This window comes from Arvicanthis niloticus, chromosome 15, assembly GCF_011762505.2.
Source record: "Arvicanthis niloticus isolate mArvNil1 chromosome 15, mArvNil1.pat.X, whole genome shotgun sequence".
Lineage (NCBI taxonomy): Eukaryota > Metazoa > Chordata > Mammalia > Rodentia > Muridae > Arvicanthis > Arvicanthis niloticus.
The window spans coordinates 25040521-25067761 of record NC_047672.1 but is presented as its reverse complement, the minus strand read 5'-3'; the positions used below and the strand labels follow the sequence as shown (position 1 = coordinate 25067761).

Genomic DNA, 27241 nt, shown 5'->3' with positions numbered 1-27241 from the left:
AACTACATGGTAGCTCACAACCATCTGTAATAGGATCTGTTGTCCTCTTCTGGTGTGTCTGCAGACAGCAGTCTATTCACCCACATAAAAATAAATCTTTAAAAAACAAAAAGCAAACAATCAGGGCCCTGAAAGAATTACATCTTTAGTTACAGATGAGGAGAGAGGGAACAGCAGAGACATGAAGACAGTTATGTCTTGGCCAAGGGCCTAGATTAGAGAAGGACAGTCCTGCCTGAAAATTTCCCCTTTGTTAGGACTTTTTTTTTTTTTTTTTGCATTACTTGGCAAAGCCTTTAAGGTGGCTGGCCTAGGACAGCAGATAAAAACAGGTTTTGTGCCATGCACTGTTTCACATCCTAGGCTTACATACTAATCAGTCAAACATACAGGCTATAGACATCTCAGACAGAGTGTAGACTTTGCATGGCAGAGGTCTGTTCTTAATCTCACCACCACAGAAAAGACCCAGAATAATAATAAACAAAAATAAAACAAAACAAAAAACACAAACAACAAACAAAAGCTATGAGCTTACTGTCTGAAATATAAACTATGTTGAGGGGGGCTGTATATTATTATAGAGTCAGTGGATACCACAAACAATTAAATACTCAAGAGGACAGTCCATAAATTGTTAATTTAGAACATAAAATTACCTAGGCATAGTGATACTGATCTGTAATCCCAGCGCTCTGGAGGGAGAGGCAGAAGAATTGCAGCACGTTTGGGGCCAGTCTGTCTTCTACATAACTCCAGGTCACTCAGGGATACACAGACCTGCTCCTACCTCCAAGGAAAAAGAACATAAAATAATTTTAACAGTGCTGAGGAGAAGCTGGATTGTGAGCCCTCCCACATTTCTTCTATTCTTTAGCCAGGAACAAGTCTTCCTTTGCTACCAAAATGAATATTTAAGGTGGAAAGGTAATAAAAAGCAGGCATGTCCATGCCATGCATAGGGCTCACTTGGTAAGTGCTTATCTAGCTTCCTTGAAGCCCTCCTGTCACATAGAGCAGTCACGGTGGTGCACAACTGTGCTCCCAGCACTTCAGGAGGTGGAGACAGGAGCGTCAGAAGTTCAAGTGATCCTTGGCTGATAGAGTTGGAGGTTAACTTGGGATAAAAAAGATGCTGCCTCCCCCAAAAGAGACATAAAATAGAAACTTTGTGCTGGTGATACCTTTGATATTATTGCCCCCACCACAGTCCTATACTCTGTAATGACGGAGTTTTAGTAACAGTGTCCTTGGACTGTCAACATGCTCAAGCATGCGTCCCACGTTTACCCCTCATCTGAGCAAGCAGTGGACCCTAATGGGCTCCTACCCACACTTCTGTAGAGAGTGAGGCTTTTAAGTTGGAGTTCTTGGAATAAAAGTTTAGGACAAGTGCTATGGAAGTCAGAGTATAACAGCATTCTTAACAGCTTACTTACTGTAACACCATAGGAGGTGATGGTAAAGACCCTTCCTGTTCGTTCTTTCCCCACTATGCTAAAGGTAAGTGATGTGGCTGTACACATCAGTTTATACGACTCTGGGTTTGGGATGCTTTCATTCTAAGAAACTAACAGCAACTCTGAAATGATTTCTTGATCTGTGCAATAGTTTTGTCTTATCTTAAACATGAAATCTAGCACTTTATATTACTCTCAACAAATAAATGGGTGCTCTCTAACTTGCTAGTATTTTTTCTCTGAATATTTTAAACTATAATTCTCTTAACTCTTCCTTGAATTTTAAGAAAGTTAATTTAACAGACAATATTCACTTAGATGTTTAGCATTTTAAATACTGATACCTTCATTTTCTTATGACAGTAAGACTTAGACTTAAGATTTAGACGAGTGTCTTCTCACTTGTAGGAGACAGTAAGCACATATTTGATACATTACAAATGATGTCCATCAAAATAAGTAGAATGATTTAAATATGGTTGAATAACTGACTAGTTTCCTAATACACTGGTGGTTGGGAGCTGTCGAAATACAAGGAAGTGGAGAGCAAGAGCCAGCATCCCAGCAAATCTCATTAATAAGACAAGAGTCATAGTCTTGATGCAAAAGTGAAGTCCTTTCCAAGCACAGGACAATAAAGTGTCTGATAAGCAGGGATTGACAGGTTCTGAACTTCTGATTTAAGTGGAGTTAACGAGTGATGCCAGTTAGTGTCCTTTAGCCCCTTTTTCAAAGGACATGGTGGTGTAATGTATCACACACTGTTATTTGGAGAGCTGGGTAGAGAGTACTGTCTTAATGTTATTTTGGTTTTGGCAATCTTTTCAAGATTTCTAGCTTTAAAATAGAGAGCCCATACCTTGGTATATGACTTTTATATCAGTACTTGGGAGGCAGAGGCACATAGATCTTTGTGAGTTCAAGGCCAGCCTAATCTACATAAGGAGTTCCAGAACAGGCAAGGCTATAAACAGACCTATATCAGAACAAGCAAAATAACCAAAAAAATAATAATTTTAGTCATCATAAGAATTTTAGTCTTATAAAAACTAAATTTAAAATTTGCAAATTAACTCTATATCTTTTTTCTAATATAATGCTGTTTATGCTAGGAATGTAGCCCCAAAAAAGACCCCAAAGCTCCTGCATCCATGGCGGCTTCAGGTGGTGGTCCTTCCACGAGCTCCAGCACATCCATCGCTGCCTCAGCCAGCTCTGGCTCAGTACCAGCTCAAGAAACCATCTGCCTTGATGACTCCCTAGATGAAGACCTGTCTCTCCCCTCAGCCTCACTGGATCTTGTGTCTGAAGCTTTAGCTGTCATCAACAATGGGAACAAGGGCCCCTCAGTTGGTTCAAGGCTAACTGTGCCAACTACGAAACCTCGGCCAGGACTGAGGGAAGAGAAGCTGGCAAGTATCATGAGTAAGCTACCACTGGCTGCTCCCAAAAAGCTAGATTCTGCTCAGACTGCTCACTCATCAAGTCTTATTGCTGGTCACTCGGGGCCAGTACCAAAGAAACCCCAGGATTTAGCTCATACTGGTATTTCTTCAGGCCTTATTGCTGGTTCTTCAATTCAGAACCCTAAAGTTTCCTTAGAGCCTTTGCCAGCCAGGCTACTCCAGCAAGGACTGCAAAGGTCAAGCCAGATACATGCTTCTTCCTCTTCACAGACTCATGTCTCCTCCTCCCAAGTCCAAGCTGCTGCCTCCTCTCATGCTCTGGGAACATCAGAGGCCCAAGATGCTTCTTCGTTAACACAAGTAACAAAGGTGCACCAGCACTCAGCTGTCCAGCAGAACTATGTGTCTCCATTACAAGCTACCATTAGTAAATCACAGACCAACCCAGTTGTGAAATTAAGTAATAACCCCCAACTTTCCTGTTCGTCCCAACTACTCAAGACTTCAGATAAGCCACTGATGTATCGCCTCCCTTTGTCTACCCCATCACCTGGAAATGGTTCTCAGGGGCCCCACCCCCTGGTCTCTAGGACAGCACCGAGTACCACTACCTCCAGTAACTATTTAGCCAAGGCTATGGTGTCACAAATCTCCACGCAGGGTTTCAAATCTCCCTTTTCAATGACTGCATCTCCCAAACTTGCCGCATCTCCCAAACCTGCCACATCTCCCAAACCTTTGCCCTCACCTAAGCCTTCTGTTTCACCCAAGCCCTCTCTGTCTGCTAAGCCTTCAATATCTACTAAACTGATTTCTAAATCCAGCCCAACTCCCAAGCCTGCTGTTTGCCCAAGTTCTTCTAGTCCAAACACACTAGTAGCCCAGAGTAGCCACTCCACAAGTAACAACCCTGTCCATAAACAGCCCAGTGGAATGAACATCAGCAGACAGTCTCCCACTCTGAATTTGTTGCCCTCAAATCGCACTTCTGGCCTTCCGACTACAAAAACTCTTCAGGCCCCTTCTAAACTAACAAACTCATCATCCACTGGAACTGTTGGGAAGAACAGCTTGAGTGGAATCCCAATGAATGTACCTGCCAGCAGAGGTAGCAACCTTAACTCAAGTGGAGCTAATAGGACTAGTCTATCTGGGGGAACAGGAAGTGGAACACAGGGTGCTACTAAACCGTTGTCTACTCCACATAGACCAACCTCTGCCTCAGGGACTTCAGTGGTAACAGCCAGTGTGCAGGTATGTATGGACTGTGTATTTATATAATGAATGTAAGATTGAGCAAACTTTCTGAGTCACTTATGACTTTCCAGGTGATACATACAGCACATAGTATGTGTTTAAAATGGGCCGGTGACAGCCATGCCTATGAAATGCTCTCAGTGTTGACATCATAGTGCTGGGGGAAGTCTTCATTGGAATGTGGGTTTTTTATTTTTCAATCAAGTACCATGTTAGGCCATGTGTATGGTGCCACACACCTGTAATCCTAGCACATGGAAGGCTGAAGCAGGAAGAACTCAAGTTGAAGGCCAGCCTGAGCTATATTCAGGGGATTCTCAGCTAACCTGGGCTGTATAACAGTGTCTTAAAAAGAAAGAAAGAGAGAGAGAGAGAGAGAGAGAGAGAGAGAGAGAGAGAGAGAGAGAGAGAGAGAGAGAAAAAGAGAACACGCAAGCAAGCAAGCTTTAGAAGGGGCATAGTGATAGTCTCTCTAACACTTGTGAAACCCCAAGGTCAATCCCCAATACCAGGGAAAAAAATCACATTTACCTTAACATTTGTTCTGAAAAGCAAAAGTTGAGTGGATATTTAAAACTTTATCTCTTAGGCATGGTGGTGCACTCCTGCAATCCTAATTTTTGGCAAGGTGGAGGCCAGATGTTCAGAAGTTCAAAGTTACCTTTAGTTACACATCAGGTTCAAGGCCAGCATGGGCTGTATGACACTCTATTGAGGAAAGAAAATCTCCACAAACTCTCTCTTACTAAAAGCAAAAAACAGAATAGTAGTAGTGCAGGAGTTTAGCATATTTTCACTCGACTAATTTTCTTCTGTCTTTATAAATGTGTGAGAGGGCATGATGTTCATATTGGGTGCAGTGCTTAAGAAGGCCGGAAGATGGCGACAGATTCCCTGGAGCTGGCATTACAGGCAGGTGTCAGCCTAACTTGGATGCTAGAAACCAACCTCTAGTCCTCTGAAAGAGCAGCAAGTGTTCTTAACCATTGTGCTACCTTCTTTAGTTATTAAATCAAATGTATACATTTGTATTATTTTTCTTTAAGCATTTATCCTCTCTAAAATTTTATTTTACATTAACTTTTTAGTTATGTGTAATTCTGTCTGCTTAATGTGGAATGCCTATATACCACATCTTCCCAGTTTGTTAATTTATAGTGTAAATTTGCCCTCAGTTAGTCAAAGCCTGTTTGCTAGAAGGGACAGAAATAGTATTTCCTTCACCATTGCTGTTGCACAACTGGTCACATCTTTGTGTACTGTAACACTTACTGAGAGTACACTTCCTGGCTCTTAAACTGCCCCTCAGGATTCCTTGTATGGCATTTAGGATTATAGAAAAGTCTGAGATTGTGATGATTATATTATACCCTTTTATAAGTGATGTGTTTATTCTTCTGAAATGAGTACAAAATGTACCTTTTAAATCTCAGTATTCTTAGACTATAGCTGTGTTTATCTAATTACATTAATTTTGTACTTAGGACATAAAGAACCTCAGACCTGACTATTTTTTCAGCTCAAGAATATTTTATTTTCAGTCAGTGAGATGGCTGAATGGGTAAAGGTGCTTGCCACCAAGTGTAACGACTTGAGTTCGATCTCTGAGACCCACATGGTAGAAGGAGAACAGACTCCCGAAATTTGTCCTCTGGCCTCCACATCCATGTACCATGGCACCAAGAATAAATGTAATTTTAAGATTTTTTTTTTTTTGATAAAAATAAAGACTGTGTTATTCTGTGTTTGGTAGTTGTTTGTGCTTCAGTGCTTTTTTAGATTTGTTTAGAGAGTAGACATTTGTATACAGACCAGACTGGCTAGGACCCTACTGCACTCCTACCTGTCCCTGAAGCTGAGATTCGCAGCATGTGCTGCCACACCCAACTTAGCGTTTTGGGAGGCAGAATCTTCCTCTGTAGTGCAGGCTAGTTTCAGCCCAGGCTACTTTGGGATTGTAGCAATCTGTTACAGTCTCCCAACTGTTGAATGACAGCCTTGGACTAACACGTCTGATATGTCATTCATACACTTTTGGCTCTGACTTCTAAATCATCTTGTACTGTGTTCGTTTTTCTGCCTTGTCTATATTTTGAGCCTTCCGAGAGGCTTGCTCTTTACATTAATGATGTGGCCTCTTTCACATTTTTTCCTCCTGGAAGTAATGTATATTCACTGTGAGCAAATTTAGAGACAAGAGAAAGCCACCTGTGCCCACCGCCTTTTATTTGTAGGGTGTTTTCAAAAAGCTGTCTTACATAATACTATGTTGTAAAGACCTTTTTGAAAATATGTATTTTATCAGGTACAGGTACTTAAGTCTGTGGCTCATGAGAATGTGACTCATCTGTGAAATGCATTGTCTAAGTTAGTGCTTTAAGTTCTTTCTGCTTCCTAATTTGTGGAATGGTAATTTAATGAAGTTCTCTCCTTCCTATTTGTAGAGGTGTCATGTAGTTCAGTATAGTGTAAGACTTGGTGCTGAATATATGTTTAATAATAGCAAGTCATCATTCTTCCACTTAAATCATTCTTCTCCATTCCTATGGGTTCAGGAATACTAATTTAATTTACTGGCACTTCACTGGTTCAACTCCATAGTAATGTTTTATCTTTGTTTTTTTTTTAAAAAAGTTTTCATCATAAAATAAAGCTGCGTGATGTTTTTCACCTAGATCCCAGTACTAAGTTAAAAGATTCACTTGAGCCTGTAAATTCAAGACCGGCAAGTTAGTTAGACCTGTCGCCAAAGAGAGGGTTAAAGAAAAGGGGTAGAAAGGTAAATAACAAAACTCAAATACACTGATTATGGGGATTATTTGTTAAAATTGTTAATTATAGATAAAATCTGAGAATTAGCCTTCATTACTGTTCATATTTGCTAAAGAAGCAACTTTCTAAAATTAGCCTTTAATTTAATCAAAGAAAAAAAAATGAAATTTCAACAAAAGTAGTAGTTCCTGGTCTGTACTCTTCTCCTTACCATCCAGAGTTTTGTTTTTTTCTGAGCAAGGCCTTCAAGAAGGTCACTGCTTCCTGTGTGCTGAGGTTATAGGAATGCACCACCATGCCCAGCTTGAAGGAGTAATGTAATGGCAACCAGGTGTGGTGTGGCTCACCTTAGTCCCAGGTAGAGGCAGGACATCTCTGAGTTTGAGTTCAGCCTAGTCTTCAGTGAGTTCCAGATCAGTCAAGGTTACACATAGTGAGCATAATGAGACTTCGTACAAGGAAGAATGAATGACAAACTTAATTTTACAAATGTTGCCATTAGTTACCTTGTGACATCCATTATAAAAATAAAAATTTCAGTTCTTGTATAACTGTGCCGTCTTGCTGAAAAGGTAATCAGATTTTGGTTAAATCCCCCATGGCATAAGTATTGTCTTTGTTGCACTATCAGAGTTATGGCTTCATTACTTTCTTATTATGAAAGGTTAAAGGAGTTTTCTATACTTAAAACTTGGTTTTGTGTATTATTCTTTACTTCATTGTCCTTCAAGTACCTGGTTAAATTGTCCTTCACTTTGTTTCACCTCGGAAATCTATCTGACCTTCTTGTATTTGGTTATCAATTATCCCAAAGGAAGCCATTCACTATCTTAAGAATAACTGATCTGTCAGCAAGAAAATCTGTGTGCATGACAATATCTGTGCTCCAGACAAGTTTCTTCCTGGTACTCTTCCACTCCCAAGTGGCTTTATGACACAGAAACCCCAAGATGCCTGCCTTCTTTGATCTGTTTTTATCTCTTACTGGTTTGACTCAGGAAAAAGTCAAGAGTTTATTAACATCATGTAGCCTCTGCAACTGTGCAATAGCGTCTCTGAAGTGTTCTCAGCTGCTCGTAGCCTCCAGATGCCTACTGAACCCAGGTGCTGAAAGCAGATGTTCCTTGATGAGGGAGTAAATTTGGGGCCTATTGCTCTCGAAAGCTGCACCTCCTGTCTACAAGGCATCTGCAGGGCTATCTGAAGCACAGTGAAAAGATAGGTCATTTAACAAAGGCTGGAAGTTCAAATCTTATTATTAATTCTGTCTACTTCTACTTAATAACTTGCCTTCCAGAAGGTTCTTCCTCTTTCTTGACCTTCAACTTACTGACTTGGTATGACCCCATATTTGCCTCTTTATGATTCTAGAAGTCATCATTCAGTATGCAAACTGTGCCAAGTACTGTGTGCCAAGCTCTCTTCTCTGTGCCGGGGGACCAGGGTAAACTACATTCTATACCCGCTCTCATGGAACATACCTTTTAGATAAACTAAACACAAGGGTTTTTTAAAAGCATGTGCTATGAAAATATGTTAAAAATTGGTTGTTGCTAAGACCATAGACTACAGAAGGCCTGTTAAAGGAATTTGAGCTGAGAGTTGGAGAAACAGGGCACAGCCATGTGTAAAGAAGAAATTGGGACGGGCTAGAGGAAATAACAGTATAAAAATGCCAAGTGAAAGAGCCCTCGTGTGCTGTGTGAGCAAAGTATGGGGAGAGACCCACACTGTGTCAAGGGGACCTGGGACTGGGATTTACACTGTGAGGAAGGGAAGCTGTTAAAAAGAGGTCTTAACTAGGAGAATGGTATGGCTACATTTCAGAATATTATTCTGGGTGGATGAGAAACAGCTGTCTCACCAGACAGAATGAATAGCTTTAGAAGAACAAGTGCCTGCCTGAGAAAAGCAATTTCCATTCATATTTTTTCTCAGAATGGAGAAAGCTTAGAAAACATGTCTGATTATGGACGCTGTATATTCTGCTTACCTAGATAGTGCTGCCAAATGTTATAAACAGTGGGTTTTCTACTTCCTAAAGTGCCCCTTACAGAAACTTCTGCATGACAGTGTAACATAGAGATTACCTGACATTCCAGTTAATAATAAAATCAGATTTGGAAAATTCTTAGAAAGTATAAAACATTAGTTATAACATATTTTTTAAATTGCTGCTATTCAAGTTGTTTTTTAAAATAGGACTTGCCCCAATTTATCTTCTCTGTCTGTGGTAACACTTCAGTTAGATTCTTGCAGAAAGACTTTAAAAGGTTTAACTCATTTGCATTATTTTCTGTTTTCACTGAGGAAGTCCATTCAGGATACAGCCTTGGAGACTGTCTTGAAACTACACTGGATTTAATGTTTACAAAGAAGGAATCATTATTGCTTACTTTTAAACTGATACAGGATCCTTTTTATCCTGGTTGCTTTAACTGGGTATTTTTTCATAAATGTACCCACTGTATTATCAGAATCAGCATAATAAAGAAAAAGGCTGGCAACCTTTCCAAGTGTTACTTAACAGAGGATTAGTACTTAGGTGTAAGGAGAAAGTTGGTAAAGAGGAAACTGTCCTTCAGTTTTGAGACCTGCAGATTTAAGATCTCAGTCCCCACACCTGAAAAAGAAATGCCTGCTGAAAGCAGGAAATGTGGGAGACCAGGTGATACCAGTTTTGGAAATGTCACATTAAGTGTTGGAAGCCCACGTGGTGTTATTCACTAAACTCTGATTCATAGGATTAAACCTGAGGTGACAGGTCAGAACTGACCTTATAAATCTCCTTGGTAACAAAGGAGAGGAGGAAAGAAGAGGAAATGGTGGAGTGGAAGCAAAACGAGATGGCTTCTGCAGAGTGGTACCACTTCTGTTCAGCAGTAGTGAACCCTGGAATGTATAATATGAATATGCCACACATGTATGGGAAAGTTACATGTATTTTCTAGCACATTAAGAAATAAAACCTTCAACCCTTACCAGGCATGGTGGTGTCTGAGGCATTCCTGTAGTCACAATACTTAAGATGTTGAGGCTGGAAGACTTGGATTTCAAGGTTAGATGGTATTTTATAATGAGTTCTGGTCAGCCTGGGCTACACAGAGAACCTATTTGAAAAAATAAATAAAACATCAACTCTTAATATGAAGTATTTTAGTAGAAGTAAGCACACAAAACTAACAATAGCTAATATGTACTGTCAATTTAAAAAAAAAAAAAACTTTTTGGAAGTTCTAGCAAGCCCGAAACTTGCTATGTAAACCAAGCTGGCCTCAAACTCACAGAGATCCACCTGGCTCTGCATCCCAAGTTCTGGGATTAAAGGCTTGCACCACCACCACCCGGTGAGAAAACATTTACACTTAGTCTAATCTCAGAAAAGCAGCGCAATGGAAGCCAGCTTCCAGCAGTTCTGGAGAAACTAGACTGTGGAAATGGAGGCTGTCCTTCAGGAGGATTTTTTTTTTTTTTAAGGAATACAAATAATATCAGATTATTACTGGGCAATGAAGGGAATCTAGAAATAACAGTGAAGATGTAAAAGGAAAGAGAGTCGGGTGGGGTGTGGAGAGGCGCTGTGCTGTCCTACAGTTGGAGCACTTTGTGGGTTGGGGTTGAGCAGTTATCAGCTCTAGGGAAGCACATGTAAGAGCACGAACTTGGGGAGGGATGAGGACAGCAGCTAATCCAGTGCCAGGGATTGAGCCTGCAGAATCCCAGCGGAGGTGGCTAGAATTGCTTCCTGGTGACTCGTGTCTGGTTTTGGAAGGAGAAGCAGAGAAGGAGAAGTGTAAGTTTTGGACTTTGAGGCTTACCAGCAAGAATGGGCATTGACATCTAAGATGTAGACTACAGTGCCAACAAAAGAGCTGTGTACACAGAAGTATTCAAATGTCACTTGCAGATTTTCAGAACCGTTATTAGTAACTCTGGATTATATTTTTCACCTCAGTCTTAATTTCTTCCTGATTTGTTAGAACGGATAAAGAGACAGTCTTGCATCCATGAATATGTTAATTTAGGTACAATGCTTTATTGCTTATCTATTTTGACCCCTGGTTTCTACACAGTCCACAGCAGGAGCATCATTATTGGCTAATGCCTCACCTCTGACTCTCATGACATCACCTTTGTCTGTAACAAATCAAACTGTGACTCCTTTTGGGATGCTGGGTGGCCTTGTTCCAGTGACCATGCCCTTCCAGTTTCCCTTGGAGCTACTTGGCTTTGGAACGGACACAGCTGGAGTGACAACCACCTCGGGATCTACCTCAGCGGCTCTCCATCATAGCCTAACTCAGAGTAAGTGGGGCTCTGTTTTAAATGAGCAAATGAACCACCTAACACCACATTGTTATTGCAATGCAGTATGTAAGAGAAAGTCAAAGTTGGGGGGTTTCTTAGCATAATCATGACTATATTTACATAAGTCAACTTTTTAAGTGTGTGTGCTGTAGTATTACATATTAGAGCTTGGGCTTACAATGGTATTAGAAAAGGCATTATTTCTAAGTTTGATCTAAGGGGCTCACATCTTAAGATCACTGACAAGTGTGTTTTCCTCTCAGATTTACTAAAGAGTTTACAACCAGGAACTCAGCACGCAGCAACCCTTTCCCACTCACCTCTGCCTACACACTTACAGCAAGCATTTAATGGTAAGCAAACTGCTTGTCTCTATCATCTATAAGTGTTTATAGATGCTGATTAAGCGTTCTTCAGATGGTGGGGATGAAATGACAAAATGCCAGGGAAGTTTTTCATTTGACTGTCTCCTCAGTGGCAACAAACACTTTTAAGAAAAAAAGAAAAGGATAAGTGAGATCTGTTAGACATAAGACTTTAAAAAACAAAAAAAAAAAACTAGGTTTGTTTGGTTTTTATGTACATTTGATGTTTGGCCTACATGTATGTCAGATTCCCTGGAACTGGAGTTACAGACTGTTGTGAGCTGTCATGTGGGTGCTGGGACTTGAACCCAGGTGTTCTGTAAAAACAGCCAATGCTCTTAACTGCTGAGCCATCTCTCAAACCCAAGAAGACTTTTTTAAAGGGTTTTATTATATAGATGTGTTGCCTAAGTATGAATTTATAAAATAATTAACCAAAGTCATCGATGCTAACAAGATGGCTCCACAAGCAGGTAAAGGCACTTGAGTTCAGTCCCCAGAACCCACAAAAAGAGGTAAATGAGACCAGCTTCACAGAAGTGTCCTCTCACTTCCACACAAGTGAGCACTGTGCTGTGTACATTGTTGCACACATAGAGTTTTTCTCTGCAGGCACAGTCAGGAGCTCAGCAGTTCAAGTCACTTACTGCTCTTAGAGGGCACCCGAGTTCAGGTCATGGCAACTCATAACCATCTGCAAGTTTGGGAGAGGTGATGCTCCCTTCTGGCTTCAGAGCACACACACGGTGCACAGACATACATGCAGGCAAAACACCCATACACATCAAATTAAAATAAACTGTCTTTAACTGCTTTACTCTTGAGCACAGGGCAGAAGTTAGAGCTATGCAGCAGTCTTGAGGCAATAGGCCCTCATTAATCCTGTGGTTATTCCTGTGAGCAGCTCTGCTCAAGGCTTGTCTTGAGAGAAGGAACATAAGCCCCATCTTTTTTGTTGTTGTTGTTTTTGTTTTGTTTTGTTTTTTTGTTGTTGTTGTTGTTTTTGTTTTGTTTTGTTGTTGTTGTTGTTGTTTTTGTTTTTCGAGACAGGGTTTCTCTGTGTAGTTCTGGCTGTCCTGGAACTCACTCTGTAGACCAGGCTGGCCTCGAACTCAGAAATCCGCCTGCCTCTGCCTCCCAAGTGCTGGGATTAAACTGCCCACTGCCCAGCTCCATCTTCTTTTTCTGCATTTGACTTAGTTTAAATCTATTTTTGTTGTGTGGTTCAGCTGAAGATGAGTGCTCTGCTGATTGGTGTGAATGTGACCACCAACAAGAAAGTAGACAAACAGGATTCTTTTTTTTTTTTTTTCACTTTTTTTTATTATCAAATCTAATTTTTACTTTTTAACACAGGGGTTATAAACACAAAAAGGCAGAATGTGGGGAAGGGGATGACACAGGAGCGTAGGTGTTCAGGGGAAGTACAGATATCTTTTAGAACAGGGTATCAGCTGGGTGAAGGTTCAGGGGACAGGTCACTATGACTCTGCCTATGATTCACTTGTCCTTATCTAAGTTGGTACTATCCACCAAGGCTGCCTATTTACAAGGTTATGACTACTCAGGCTGGTAAATTTCCACAGAAGCTGCCTGTTTACAATAGCTCATAGCCCTCTGTTTCAGTGTTTTTCCACAGAGACCCAAGACTTTGTGTTAGCAGGCATATATGTCAGGCCTATTGCTGATTTTAGGCTTATGGTTGATTTTAGGCCATCAATGTATAAGCAGAGCTGCCCCTGACATCTCCTCCCTTCTCCAAGTATAGAAGGGGTGTGGCGAGTCTAACCTTGCCAAGGCGGGGATAGAGGGCCTGACCTCCAGTAATTAAAGTGGACCTTGTAATGGCTCCAGTCCTCCGACAAACAGGATTCTTGTTGTTCAAAAGACTCAAACTCTATGTAAACTACCTTCCTGTCTGGTTAACACCACTCTCCCAGGACAAGAAAAGGAAGACAAAGCATTTTCCAAATCACTAAAATTTAAGTTTAAAACTGCACTCAAAAAGTACAGTCTATGGCACTCGGTGTATTAAACTTAAAGTCTGGATTCAGTGTATTAAACTTAAAGTCTGGATTCAGTGTATTAAACTTAAAGTCTGGATTCAGTGTATTAAACTTAAAGTCTGGATTCAGTGTATTAAACTTAAAGTCTGGATTCAGTGTATTAAAGTCTGGACTCCATCGGAGAAGCTTCAGCAGCACTTCTTTTACTCACACTGAAACAGAACAGAAGAGCTTTTAATGGACGTCCTGTGGGGTCTAATAAATAACTGTTAAATGGTTGATGGTGAGAGCCCATCAGTGTTCATTCTCTTAATCTTATCGAAAACAGGCCACAGAGGGATTGGTTTGGGTGGGTGGGTTGGTTGGTTTGGTTTGGTTTGGTTTGTGGTTTGTGGTTTGAAACAGGATCTCACTGTGTAGGCCTGGCTAGCCTGTCATGTGTGCTTTGTAGAGCATAGCAGCCTTGAACCCATTGCATGCTGTGTGGCATCATACTTGGGTGGCATAAATAATAATAAACATTTTGGACTTGTAGTCTCTACAGTCTTTTTTTTTTTTTTTTTATAACTACCCAACTTTATCATTATAAATTAGCCACAAATGACTTTTAAACAAGCAAGTAAAGTTGACTTCCAATATAAAATTATATTAACAAAAACAAATGTGGCCAGACTTGGCCATGGGCCATACTGTACCTAACTGCTATAAAGAATTTCACAGTCCAGTTAACGGGATTGCTTTATTTTGATAGTTAAATTATTTTGATAATTAAACAATATTACTTCGAACAAAATCCTATTTTAATAGTACCTTACCATTTTAATAATTTGGTTATACCATAGATCAAATCATTTCTCTCTACAAACATATTGTGAATGAAAAAGCCCTGATTATTTAGTAAACTGTTAATACAAGTTTGAAATAACCATTAACATTGATATGATATGACATGAGTGACTACTTGGATATGACACGAGTGACTTAGGATTCCTCTTCTTGAGAAGTTTCCTTTCTTTGTCATTTTCTCTCTAACAATATTACTTCGAACAAAATCCTATTTTAATAGTACCTTACCATTTTAATAATTTGGTTATACCATAGATCAAATCATTTCTCTCTACAAACATATTGTGAATGAAAAAGCCCTGATTATTTAGTAAACTGTTAATACAAGTTTGAAATAACCATTAACATTGATATGATATGACATGAGTGACTACTTGGATATGACACGAGTGACTTAGGATTCCTCTTCTTGAGAAGTTTCCTTTCTTTGTCATTTTCTCTCAGGCCTGGCTTCTCTTTGGGTCTTTGTTTTTCTTACTAGGGCTTTGAAAACTAACCGAGACTATCCAGTGCTCTGGGTTGTTGGATGCCAGTCTTACCCGAGGAACCCCATCTTCTCTTCCTCCAATGTTTTTAGAAATGTTTGGCTGAGAGTTACGTAGAACACACAGATATTTTCTGCAAACAGTGCCGTGCAGCAGCATAGGTGGATGTCGAGACTAAGCTGCCCAGCAGCAGACTTGCATCTGGTACCACAAGGCTAGGACCTAAACAAACACATAGCGCATTTTCTTGACCACCAGTGTGCTGTGTTCACAGTACATGGGAATTATCACATGTCATATTATACCAGAATACTTAATTTCACATACAAGAAAGTAAAAATGGCCTAGTCTTCCAAAGAAATCAAAAGGTGGAGTAGGTTTCTTGAAGGTGGGCATTGTGTGATCTGATTTATTTAGAACCCAGCATTGAACATGGTCATGAGGTAAATAAATGGTACATGCCTGCCAGGGTGGTTTTCATAGTTTTCAGTCACTGCTTTCTACCTGTTTGTTTAATCAGCTTCTGTAATACCATCACCATGTGAGGTAAAGGTTATTTTTTTAGAAATGTAATTCACAATAAACTGATAATTCTTGCTTTTGCTTTTTGCTTTTTTACAATATGCAAAACATATCAAGTTAATGTTTCTTTTCTCAGATGGAGGCCAAAGTAAAGGGGACACTAAGTTACCACGGAAACCTCAGTGACTTTCCAGCAATCGAGAGAGGAACCACTTGGCTGGCTGGCGAACCGAGCTGATGGAAGTCTTGGTGGTCACAGGGCTGCTGTTCCTGTCCATGTTTACATTCTTGTCCCAAGCACTGTGGTGAGGAGGAAAAGAAAGAAAATGTTACTTGAGCAAAGCCAGTGCAGGAAGAAGAAATGCTTTTGTGCAAAGTTAGTGACCTTTGGTCTTTTAAAATCAAAGTTCCCATGTTAACCTACTTAAAACAGCCTCAGCTGTCAAACCCACAGAAGTATCAATTTGACTTTATAAAAAAGAAAACTGGGGGAGAAGGAAGGAAGTTGAGAGGATTTGGGTAAATGGCCATCCATCCTGGGGGTTAGATCTGAACGCTCTACATATACGTGCATAATAAAAGCAGCTGCAAGTAGAATTAGCCCAGTTTGAGGAGAATCAGTCATGTTCTTTAGTGGACAGATTTGCCACAGTCAGTTGCATGATGCTCTCCAGACAGTAGCAGAAGAGTACTGTACCCTGAAATGTCCTGAGCAAACTTGAATCTTCTCCAGTATGTAGCAGGTCCCGGTGCAAGTCAGCGGACTGAAGATGCTTCAGCAAAGTTGCTGTAACACAGTGATATATAGTACTTACTATAGCTTCTAGATTTTTAAAGTCAGGAAAATGAGCCCGTGCTCTTAAGAGACTAAATGTAAATAATCCCCTTTTTATAAAAGGGTCGGTTTCACCCTCCATTCAGAAGTAAGTACTGAATCCTTTCCAGAAGCAGGTGACGTGTCGTCTGGTATTGACTGGTTAATATTTATTTCTAGTCCTGATGCGCAGATGTGACTGCTCGCATTTTCTCTTGACATGTGGGTCTTTGTTGTTGGGCTGCTGCTTTGCTGCTCATCTCCCTTGCAGCCTGCCAAGAACTGCAAATGCCCGGTTCCCTCCCTGCACAATGCTCTTTGACTAGTGGTCCTTTAGGTGACGAGAGCTGTTGATGTAAACAGGAGTGCGCACAGCATCTGTCTATTCATGGGTCAAACAAATAGCTAAGCTATAGGTCAAACTATAGTAGTATACTGTTTTCATTCTGAAGTGCTGTTTTAAAGGGATGAATTCCAATAGGAATGTGGATGTGCACAAGGATTCACCTTTATAGCTATCACAATGAAGCTTTATGACCCATATCCAGCATAGTATATTTTCAGCATTTGGAATCTTAAAAGTTTTACTAGGATTTACTCAGAATCTTAATATTGAAGTCAGCCTACAGATTATAAGATTCTTTAATTCTAGATAGAGGCAGTGAAGGGTGTGAAGAGGAAAACACAATTCTCTTGGGACACATTTTATTTTGCCTCGGCTATGTTTGTGGTGGCCCTTGAATTTTAAACTTCTGAGTATTTTCAGACTATCCAAGAATAAGCTCTGAGTGATATAACTTTAGTTTATATATGGTGACAGACAGACCTGTTAATAACAAGGTTGCGCTCATAGTCTCATTACATATTACCCTATATCATTGAGTTTATTCAGATGAGAGTGTTAACCAGACCCCATTTTCCTTTGATAAGCAAAAGTCCCAAGAAGCCTCTAGGACTCTAATAACCAACCACAAATCTGCTCCAATTGGTGTGCCTATAATTTGACTTCCAAGTCACAATGGCATGCTTAATAGCAAAAAGTCAATGAATAATTGAAAGCTTTAGTTCCAAGAACTCGTTACAGTAAGGGAAGATGATTTGTTTAGAACTTTTGAAGCTAGGCATGTTGGCCCATGCTTGTAATCCTAGCATTCAGGAAGCTGAGGCAGGAAGATCTCAGGTTTGAGGCCACCCTGAAGTATTTTGCAGCAAGTTCCAGGCTAGTCTGTACTGGGCTAACAATGAGACCCTGTCTCAAAAAAGAAAAAAAGAAAAAAAGAAAAACAAAGGAAAGAAATCATTGGTATAATTTCTTGACTGTAGAACTTTACCAATAAAACAATACAGAGGCTATGTAAGCCCCAGTAGATATTTTGGAAAGATACTGGGATGTTGCAGAGATAATTGACTTGAATTTAGCATGTTAAGGTTCATTTGAAAGGTCTCTTAGAGAAGCTTGCTCAGCTCTTGGCTTTACAGCAGCCCCGGGGAACCTCCTTTCACAGGCCTGCTTATACTCCATGGGTTGCTGTGCTGGGGTGTCTGTTGAGGAAGGCAGCCTTGTGCCTCATTTTCTCTACCCAGAGGGAAGTCCGTGTGTATTAGTGTCTCTCTTGCTATATACACATTAATATAAATCAATCGCTATTAAAAGACAAACAGTAATTGTAGGTTCTTAAATCCATCAGTTCTGAACCATGCCATATGAAGACCGTTGATGGTTCTTTGCCATCATTAGAAAAGAAGACTATTTGTAATTCTCTTTCCCATGTCATTTTATAAAATTACCCTGGGCACTGAGAATATGATGTGTGAAGTATATCCTGTTCCTGTCAGTCTCGACTCCTTAAGGACTGCTGCCAGATCCCCACTCCAGCAACCCCTCATGTTATACAAATGAATCAAAGTCCTTTCTAAATGTAAATACATTCCTTTCTATATCATAACATTGAAAATGGTGTCCATACTTTATGGTTACCTGTCTTGACAGTTTTTATTACTAAACAAGCATATAAGTTGGTTATTTTTTAACAGAGACTTGCAATTCATACTGTATTTTTGCACTTAAAGTCAAATTATGTTATTTTTAAAATGTTGAGTAACTGGAAAGGATATCTGTAGAGAGAGCAATGTGTATCGCTACAGAACATAGCAACATCCAAATGCAGAAGTAAATCAGCACACTTAGGGCCCACTCAATGGGGTACTTGATTCAGGAAGATTAAACTGTCTGTTTCCAACTGTCTTATATTTGAAATTGCCTTCACTGATGTATAAGCTGTTACTGTACATACAAGGTGACCCTCAGTATTCACAAGCAATAACAGTCAGCAGAGCTGTCCTCGGGCAGCAGTGCTGAACCGCAGTTGGAGACTGTTTGGGAGCAAAGTGTCAAGCTCATTCAGAGCCTCCAAAGGAAATGCAAGCAATAATTTCTATCAAAATTAAATTATAGTTCTTCTCATGATTCTGAGAACAAAGAGTGAGAAATCATGATTTTAAAACAATCTGGAGAAAAGATTTGGGGAAAACAAGCCAAGTTAATCTATCATAACAAAGTCCTGATACTTTGAAGAAATCAAGAAGATTCAATGAGTACATTCTTTCATGCCCACCACCCCTTTGATGGATGTTATTAGCCCAAATTATATTGTTTTGTGTCACAGACACTGAATAAGGCTTATTTGGGTCCCAACACTGGGGAAAGAACCGGGCATATACCTGTATGAAGACTGTGGGTTTGACACCTGCTTGGAAACAGTTTATTGAAAGTAATCTTAATCCAGGATATATTTTTCCCAAAGCAGATCTAAATTGTTTACTATGCAGAGATGGAAAGGGTAGGCACCCCTATTCTCTCTCCTCTGGTTGCCCTCTCCCACAGCCCTTCCCACCTCTACTTGGTTCAAGACTTTCTGAAATGAAACTTCTACTGTTTATTGCGACTGCCATTGGTTATGAGAACTCTGTCCTTTGGGAAGGTCTCTAGAACTCATTGTCTGTCCTACTTGCTGCTACATTGGAAGATGAACTTTGCCTGTGTTGGTTGATTTTACCTGCTTAATTTGTAGGAGATTTTGTCATGTCACACCTGTGTAGAAGAACTAGGGTACTTTATTTTAGGAGTGTACTATAAAAGCACACTGGTCCTTGTATTGTTGTTATTATATAGGTTTTGAATTTGTTTCCTTTGTTGGTTTTTGTTTTGTTTTATTTTTCTAATTGAAAAATAGAAGAAAGAAAAGTCTATAATCCAGGCCAGACTCGAGAACTGCCCTGTGCTTCAGCACGGTGCTTCTGCTGATCCACGTTCTCTGAAGGGCACTTTGACTTCTAGTTGTGCATGTGTGACTCTTTGTTTGGTTTTGCTTTGGGGGTGCTTTTGGTTTTGTAAAAACAAAGCAGAGAAAAGTACAGTAGTAGATAAATGATCACAAACATGTTATGCAATTTTATTTTATAAAGTTTTAAGGGAAAAGTTTAACTCGTTGTAAATAAGTTCTTATCTCTGGTAAATGCTTATATTACTCCTCGAAACCATGCTCAATTCAGGCCTTTGTCTTTGTTAAGTGCCTTTTATTTCTTTCTTTTTCTCCCTCTTTTGAAACTTTCAGACACCCTCAAGTACAGACTGATTAAGTCAGGGGATTCAGGAGAAAGAATCTCAGACTTGCCAAAATCATGTCATGTAATAACTCTCTTCCTCTGCTTTGTGTGTGTAGACACAAGTATGAGATGCACAGTGTGTATAAACCAGGAGCAGCTGTTCTATGGCAATCTTTCTAAGCACTGCCCTTTTGACATTTCAGAACTTCTGCCTTGTTTATTCCATTGCTTTGAGTTGATTCGGATGGGCAGATTGGGAAGTAGTCTTTTGCACATGATGCTGGCTTCCCTTTCTGAATATCTGTAGAAGTTAATATATATGTGTGTGTATATATAGGGCATTTTATATATATATATATATATAACATATGTATTGGTTATTGCAAACATAATAAACTCGGTGGACTCATTGACTATCTGGATGTAATCCACTTGTCTCTGCCCCTCAAATCTTGCAGAAGTAGTACATGAGAAAGCATCAGAGTAACAAGAGTATCTTGTTGGTCAAGTTGGCATGGTGCCCTATGCAGACAAGATTCAGTACACAGAGGCTAGAGCTAGAACCATGGGGTGGTATCTGAATACATTTTGAAGGAAGTTGGCACTCATGTTAATATTAAAAGATGTTTTCTTCTGGAAAATGATGTTGAAGTTGTATAGCTTAAACTTGAACGAGCTCAGATTTTAGACAGTGAGGAGACACTCATAATCTGGACATACTTGAGAGATTTCAGTTTGTTTATTGCCACATGATCAGATTTGCTCTGATTTCATGATTGTTTCAAAGTCTTTCTTGAGCAAAATAATATAACTTTCAGTATCTAAGACTTAAGGGGTGGTGGTGTTTTGTTTTGTTTAGATGTGTCATGTTGAAAGGGACTTAAGTTGAACTGATCCTCTATATCTACAAAGGACCCCCTTTTAAGTAAAATTTTAGTTGGAAAAGGAGACTTGTGGCTAAAAGAAGAGGTTCCTGCTGGCAAAGCTGTTGTTAGCCAGCTTAGGATCAGTAGTGAGTGTAACTCCTAAACTACTTTATCTAGGGGGAAGTCATTTAACCTTCGTGCCTCAGATTACCCATGAGACAATTGGGTATAATAATAATCACCTACCTCCCAGGGATATCAGAGACTTTACTATTTCAAAAATATTTTGTTTTTCTAAAACATTCTATATAACTATAGTATTATCTTCCTGCAGAGGTTGAAAAAACAAACGTTTTCCTTATAGTAGATATAAAGAGCACCCTATGGTCTTTAAGTTAAAAAAAAAAATCACTGGAATTTTAATTTAGATGTATATTTGATATTTAAACATACCATATTTGTCGTGTGGTATAATTATTAGTTTCAGATTAAATCAAAGGGGGTGAACACTAAGTTTCTTAACTACCAATAGATTTTTTTAAAGCTTTTATGATGTTATTACTTGTATGATATTTTGCAAAGGTTGTGAAAGTAAAGATAAAGTTTGAATTATGGATAAATGATCCTGAAAGTTTATAGCCTCCCTTGTCTACCTTTTGAATCTAATTTCCTTGTAGTACTTGCCTGGTGATGGAAACTTCTTACCTTTCTAAGAGTACGTCAGACCCTGCATATGACTCCAGCATCAGTAGGATTATCCACCTTTGCCCTGGGGGGTGGGGCAGGCCTGCACTTGGGCAGCTGTACATTTTTTTAACCTTTTTTTTCTTTTGCATCTTTTAACTTTTTATTTCATGCTTCTTCAGTCAGAGCCATCAGCTGCTCAGGTTGTAGTAAAATGGGAGGAAGAAAGAGAGGATTCTTTACCTAGCTAGGGCAGAGGTGAAGATGGTCAGGATAGAAAGAAATATGATTTCCCTAGCTCCTGGGAGGAAATTAGGATCATTTTATCTTACCCTCCATTCATGCACACTAAGTACTAATGCATAATATTTTTCTCTATATAACAACAGGAACAGATGGATGCTACAGTTTTTGTTAGGGCTGAATCATGTATGTGAAAGCATGTGTATGGGTGACTTTAAATTGCAGCACCTATCCAGGGTCAGAGAGACTGGGGTGCAGGGTGTTGAAGAGCAGTCACACAGCTCAAGGGAGTTAGGAGGTAGCTCTGGGCTGAAGCAGCCAGCACATCGGGACTGACCCAGAACTGGCTCAGACCTAGTCTTTCTCTAGTCCTTCTTCTAAAATCACTTTGGGGATTTTTGTTGATTTTTTTTTTTTTTTCTCTCTTCAGTAGCCTCTGAATATCAGCTATGCAGATAAGCATACACTTCATTTTCCACATGATATTCTTTCTTATTCTTCAATAACAAATGTTAAGATTAACCCAAAGTAATAAGATTTGCGGTTTTTGTTGAATCTGTGTGTTTCTTCTGGGGAAGAGTAACAGATGCCTAAGATTGCTGTCATCTGTGTTTGTCTGCCCTAAAATGTGAGCTTTACATAAAACGCTGGCTGAAGATCCTCTTGCCCGTGCAGATCTAGAGTTGATGTTGTGGAATGTGTTTGTGCTTTTATGATAAAGTCGCCTCAGCGTAATGCTGAGAAGTTTAGATTAGCGTTCAGGTCGGCACAGCTACAAACTCGCCTTGGGCTCTGTTTAAAAATAGCTCCGAATATTAATGTTGAATTTTTCTACATTTCTTTCAGTCTTCAGGCTTGCCTTTGGTGTGAGCTCTTAAGTTACCACTTGCTCCACTGCAGTATAAGTTGCCTGTTGTTAGATCTAGGGACAAAAGGCAAATTGTCTTTACATCCTCCTCTCCCTCACGTTGATGTCTGCTGTCAGTCTCTGTCAAACGCAAAGATAGCACAGGGGACAGTTTACATCAGTGGAGGATGCAAGCAGAGATTATCTCTAGAGTTTAGTGGAATTACCTTTGACTGGCCTGATGCTAATGACACTTTTCTTATGCACACTCAAAGTACCATTTGCTTTAAAGTGGCTATTTGTGATTCCTTGTGTTGTGATGTTTCTACTTGTCTGTCTGTCCTGTCTTTCCATTCCATAGCGGTTAGTATTCAAACTTTGTGTACTTTTTACACTGCTACCCAAACTAGTCAGTGACACGTTTTGAAGTCTTTATGGTACAAGTAGTCTATAATTGGGGGGGGGGGGGGGGTGAGTGGGAGGGGGGTGTCACTGATGACTGGGATTTTTTTTTTTCTCTTTTCATTTATATTAAAACATAGATTTTATAGTCTGAGAGTATATCTCAGTGGTGGAACTCTAGCCCGGCATGTGCATAGGCTGGAGGTCCATACACAGCAGTGCAAACTAACAATAAATAGATCTCATTTTTACATAGCCTGGTAAGACCAGTATCTTTTAAGACTCTTGAGGAGAAATGCAGGTCTTCATTAGGGGCTCCTACAGTCTGCCTTGCTATACCTCCCTATGTGCTCATACCTCCTACAGCAAAGCTCTTCTGCCAAGGTCTGAGCCAACCAGATCATTGAATCCTTAGTCCTAATTGTAGGTTCTTCAGAAAACCATTATTTGCCCCCAGTTTGCTACAGTATTCCATTTTTTGCTAACTCTGGTTGTTAGATGCTTGTTAATAGAACTCTGGTTGGAATACAGTTAGACTAATTACCTGAGGTATCACGAGCGTCAGCAGCTCTGTCTATTAGACTAGTTACCTGAGGTAACACGAGAGTCAGCAGCAACCAAGACTAGCTAGCCACTGTGTGTGTGTGATAGTCTGTTCTTAAAATGTCACAACCATATTGTATTTTCTGTACTTATAACCATAGACTTTCCTCCTGTTTTACTTACCTCTACTGTGACAGAAACTTAAACCCTGTCAGAAATTCACTGGCAAAATTACCAAGGATTTGCCCAATTTTGGCTAGTAACATAAAAAGAAAAATACATTTTTCTCAGTTGACAAAGGTATTTGTTTTAAACAGTTAGAAAGTTGAGCCATCTTTGGTCAGCTTTCTTGACATTTCAGCTCTGACTCCATAATAGATTGCATGTACACTTTGACATGTGATCATCAGGGGCCCTCTCCCAGTAAAGATTGGTTTTCCTCCCATATGGCTTTCAGGGAAGAGAGCCAAGCTTTTCAGTGACCTGTTGTCAGCTGTCTTTGAAAGACTGTCTTATTCTAGAAATTGCTGGCATGCTAAACTGTTCTTGGAGGAGAGTGTGCTAGTTTGACCCTCCTGTTGTCTCTTGTCTTATTAAACACATCAGACTTCAAGGAGAGGAAGAGAAATCTCTGACTGGTGAATTTTGTGCTCCAAATAATGAACTTAAGTCTAACCAAGGTGACTAAGAGATGATGGGTGTTTTCTCTCTCTACTTTTGAGCAAGGTTTATTTATGATTGTAAGACTTACCATGGAACTGCAGACCGATTTGCTGTAACTGGAAAACAAGAGTGAATTTTAGTCGGTTAAGCACAGATTTCTAACCCTATGGTGAAAGTTTTTAATAAGGGGAGACTTTTGTTTAGTAGCAGAAGGAAAAACAATTATTTGTACAGTGAGTGTCCACCCTGCAAAGCCACTTCCCACAGGGAGACAGTTCCTCCTCTTTGGTCACTTCCACCCTACACAGATGCTACCATGTCAGCAAGCCAGTCTCCAAGAAAGGAGCCTGAGACTTGGTAGTCCTTTAGGAGAAAGGCCCCAGTTACTGGGTTGCATCTGCTTGTAGGAAGGTGTGTTTGCTAACTTGAAGGAATAATGCTGTACTTCAAATAAGTGTGTGACTTAATACTTTGGGATTTTTTTTCCCTCTAAAACTGGACCTAAACACAGCTTTGAGTTGGTATTTGTAATAATCTCAGGACCTGAAAGATTGTAGCATTTAGTGTGTCTTAAAAATTATGTACTGTACCAGCCATGGAGTTTTGTAAATATACCTGTCTCCCTTTTTTTGTATTATTTTAGTAAACAATAAATAAATAAATAATAAATTTAATAAAAGGGGGTGGTAATGATGTGTGTATGTTTGTGTGAGTGTGTGAGCGTGTGTGCGTGCGTGCGTGCGTGTGTGTGTGTGTGTGTGTGTGTGTGTAAGGCTCTTTTGAGACAAACTGGTGCTTGTTGAATTTCTAGTTCAACTCAGCAGGAATATGGACAAACTGCTGCTATTGATCCTGCAGTGAGCAAGGAGGTGGTCCTTCATGCTGCCCTCTGGTGGTCCATGGGACTAGCAAACTGGAAGTCAGTTAGGAGCTAAGCTCTTCTTGTGCGGCCATATTGCCTTTGTGTTGTTGGTCTAGCACCAGCATTCTGTGCACTCAGGCATTAAAGCTCCCACACTTGGAGGATCCCTGGTTTTAGAGATCTTATAACTTTTCCTAAGAGAGAGAGAAAAAAAAGGGGCAGATTAAAAACTAAATAAAAAGCAACAGAAGAGCCTCACATTTTTAGGACTGCTGGTGGATTTTGGATATTCCCAAACATGCATCTGAGAACTTATTAAACTGGCCCCATGATGCACTCCTCCGTGCAGGGATTTCTGTGTTCATTTTGCTTTGAAACAGCCTTGTTCATATTCCAGGTGTAGCTAGCAAACCCATTTTGAAATGAGAGCCTTATTTGATTCAGTATAGATGTTTCCTGTCTATCCTCCATGACAGGACCTTTTACATGAGTGATTTTTTTTTCTTTTTGTATATGTTATGTGTTTGTTGTATTAAATAAAAGGAATGTAAATATCACTCTTGTGTCTCTTGTGTTACTGGGTTAACTTGGGTTCAAATGTTCCGCTGTCAGAGTTGAGAGTCTTATATTGTGCCTAGATACAGTATAATAAAAGAAAGGGCATGGCCTGCTCGTATATTCCTAAACAGTTTGCAATCACTTGTCAGTGTACAAAAAGCAAATTCTTACTTTGCCACCAGACATTTTGAGTTCTGTTCTGGAACAGCACAGGAGGGCTCCAGGACATAGAGAAGGCCTGAGGTGGCCCTCCAAGCCATTGGCAGTCAGACACAGAGACAGTTAGGTGTGCTGGGAGGTGAGTGTTTGAGTGGGTAGAGTCCTACAGGCAGGCTCACTAGATCCTTCCTGTGGGCAACATGTTGAGTGATACGCATCTGTGCATAGAAAATAGAGACAAGAACATAGACGCCCAAGATCCGAAGTGGTTTGAGTGCTTGTTCTCACTTTCTTTTCTTTTACGTGGTGTAAAAGTGTCTTATCCTGAAGCTAAAAAAGACTAAGAATTTCAAACGGGATCAACCACTTTGAACTACAAATTAAAGACAAGTTGTGTCTGAGGTCTCTCCTGTTGTTCTTCCTGGCCCTGAAGGTACTTAACACGTCTCAAAAAAACTCCAAAACACCTGAGTTAAATAATTTGACATAATTAATGATGTCATTCTTTTGTCAGTGTATAATATGGATGTATTAACAATACCATTTGGTCATTTTTTAGAGATTTATTTTGATTTTTACTTACATGTAAGTGTCCAAGTACTGGTACGTGAGTGGAGCATGCATGTGAGTGCTCACAAAGGCCAAAAGAGCCAACTCCTGCAGCTGGAGTCGGAACAGGCTAAGAGGGGCTGGGAACTGGGTCTGGGTCCTCTGGAAGAGGAAAAGAATGTGGTCTTCAGCACTGAGCCATCTCTCCAGGTCCCTAAAGATGCATTGTTGTCAGTCAAGGTGGTTAAAAGATCTACCGTTGGCCCAGTAGGATGACTCAATGGGTAAAGGCACCTGTTGCCAAGCCTATAGCGTGAATTTGATCCTTGGCCCATAGGGTGAACGGTGAGAGCCAGCTCAGGAAAGTTGCTCTGTGACCTTCACATATCCATGCAATCACAATCAATCTCAATCAATCTCTCTCTCTCTCTCTCTCTCTCTCTCTCTCTCTCTCTCTCTCTCTCTCTCTCTCTCTCTCTCCTTCTCAAAATATACTTTTAAAAAAGCCCCATCCTTGGTTTGACACATGGTCTTACCCAAAGTAGCAGATAAGCAATAGCTTTACTGCTAATCATAGATACTAAAAACAGTTTTTGAGACAGGACTTCTCTGTGACCTATGCTAGCCTTGAATTTGTAATCGTACTTCAGACTCCTAAATGCTAGATTACAGCTGGTGCTGTAATTATGCTCCTGGTGGAATCTTGCTGTCTCATCACTTATTCTGTATATGAAAATGGAACTCAGAAACGTTTTTTGAAGAAAAATTCATCCAAGGAGGTAAAGGGTCTCAGAATAAGCGGATGGTTTACAGTTCAGGAGTGACTGGGTAAGACTGATGCTGACTTGTAGAGCTCAGTGATGTGGAAAACTAAAGACGTGGTACAGCACCTTTAATGCTAGTAGAGAATAAAGAGGCTGAGTCGGGGACACACTGGTCTACACAGCAATTTTCAGCCCAGCCTGGGCTAGATAAGGTCATACTGTTGGAGAGAGGGGGGCCGGGAGGGAGAGGGAGA

At 40.0% G+C, this 27241-nt stretch overlaps 1 protein-coding gene across 6 annotated transcripts in view; it reads left to right on the top strand.

Annotated features, from left to right (window-relative positions):
• Window positions 1–27241, top strand: part of Ubn2 (ubinuclein 2) — a 93294-nt gene that overhangs the window by 54550 nt on the left and 11503 nt on the right. For 3 of the 6 annotated variants that reach the window (XM_076913527.1, XM_034519122.2, XM_076913526.1), the window contains exons 14-18: window positions 1453–1503; window positions 2573–4120; window positions 10969–11200; window positions 11467–11556; window positions 15564–22945. In XM_076913527.1, coding sequence (XP_076769642.1) covers window positions 1453–1503; window positions 2573–4120; window positions 10969–11200; window positions 11467–11556; window positions 15564–15613 — 1971 coding nt within the window. In that variant the 3' untranslated portion in view covers window positions 15614–22945. Of the gene's footprint in view, window positions 1–1452; window positions 1504–2572; window positions 4121–10968; window positions 11201–11466; window positions 11557–15563; window positions 22946–27241 lie in introns of those variants that run through there. The other 3 variants (XM_034519121.2, XM_076913529.1, XM_076913530.1) reach the window with 2 other exon arrangements.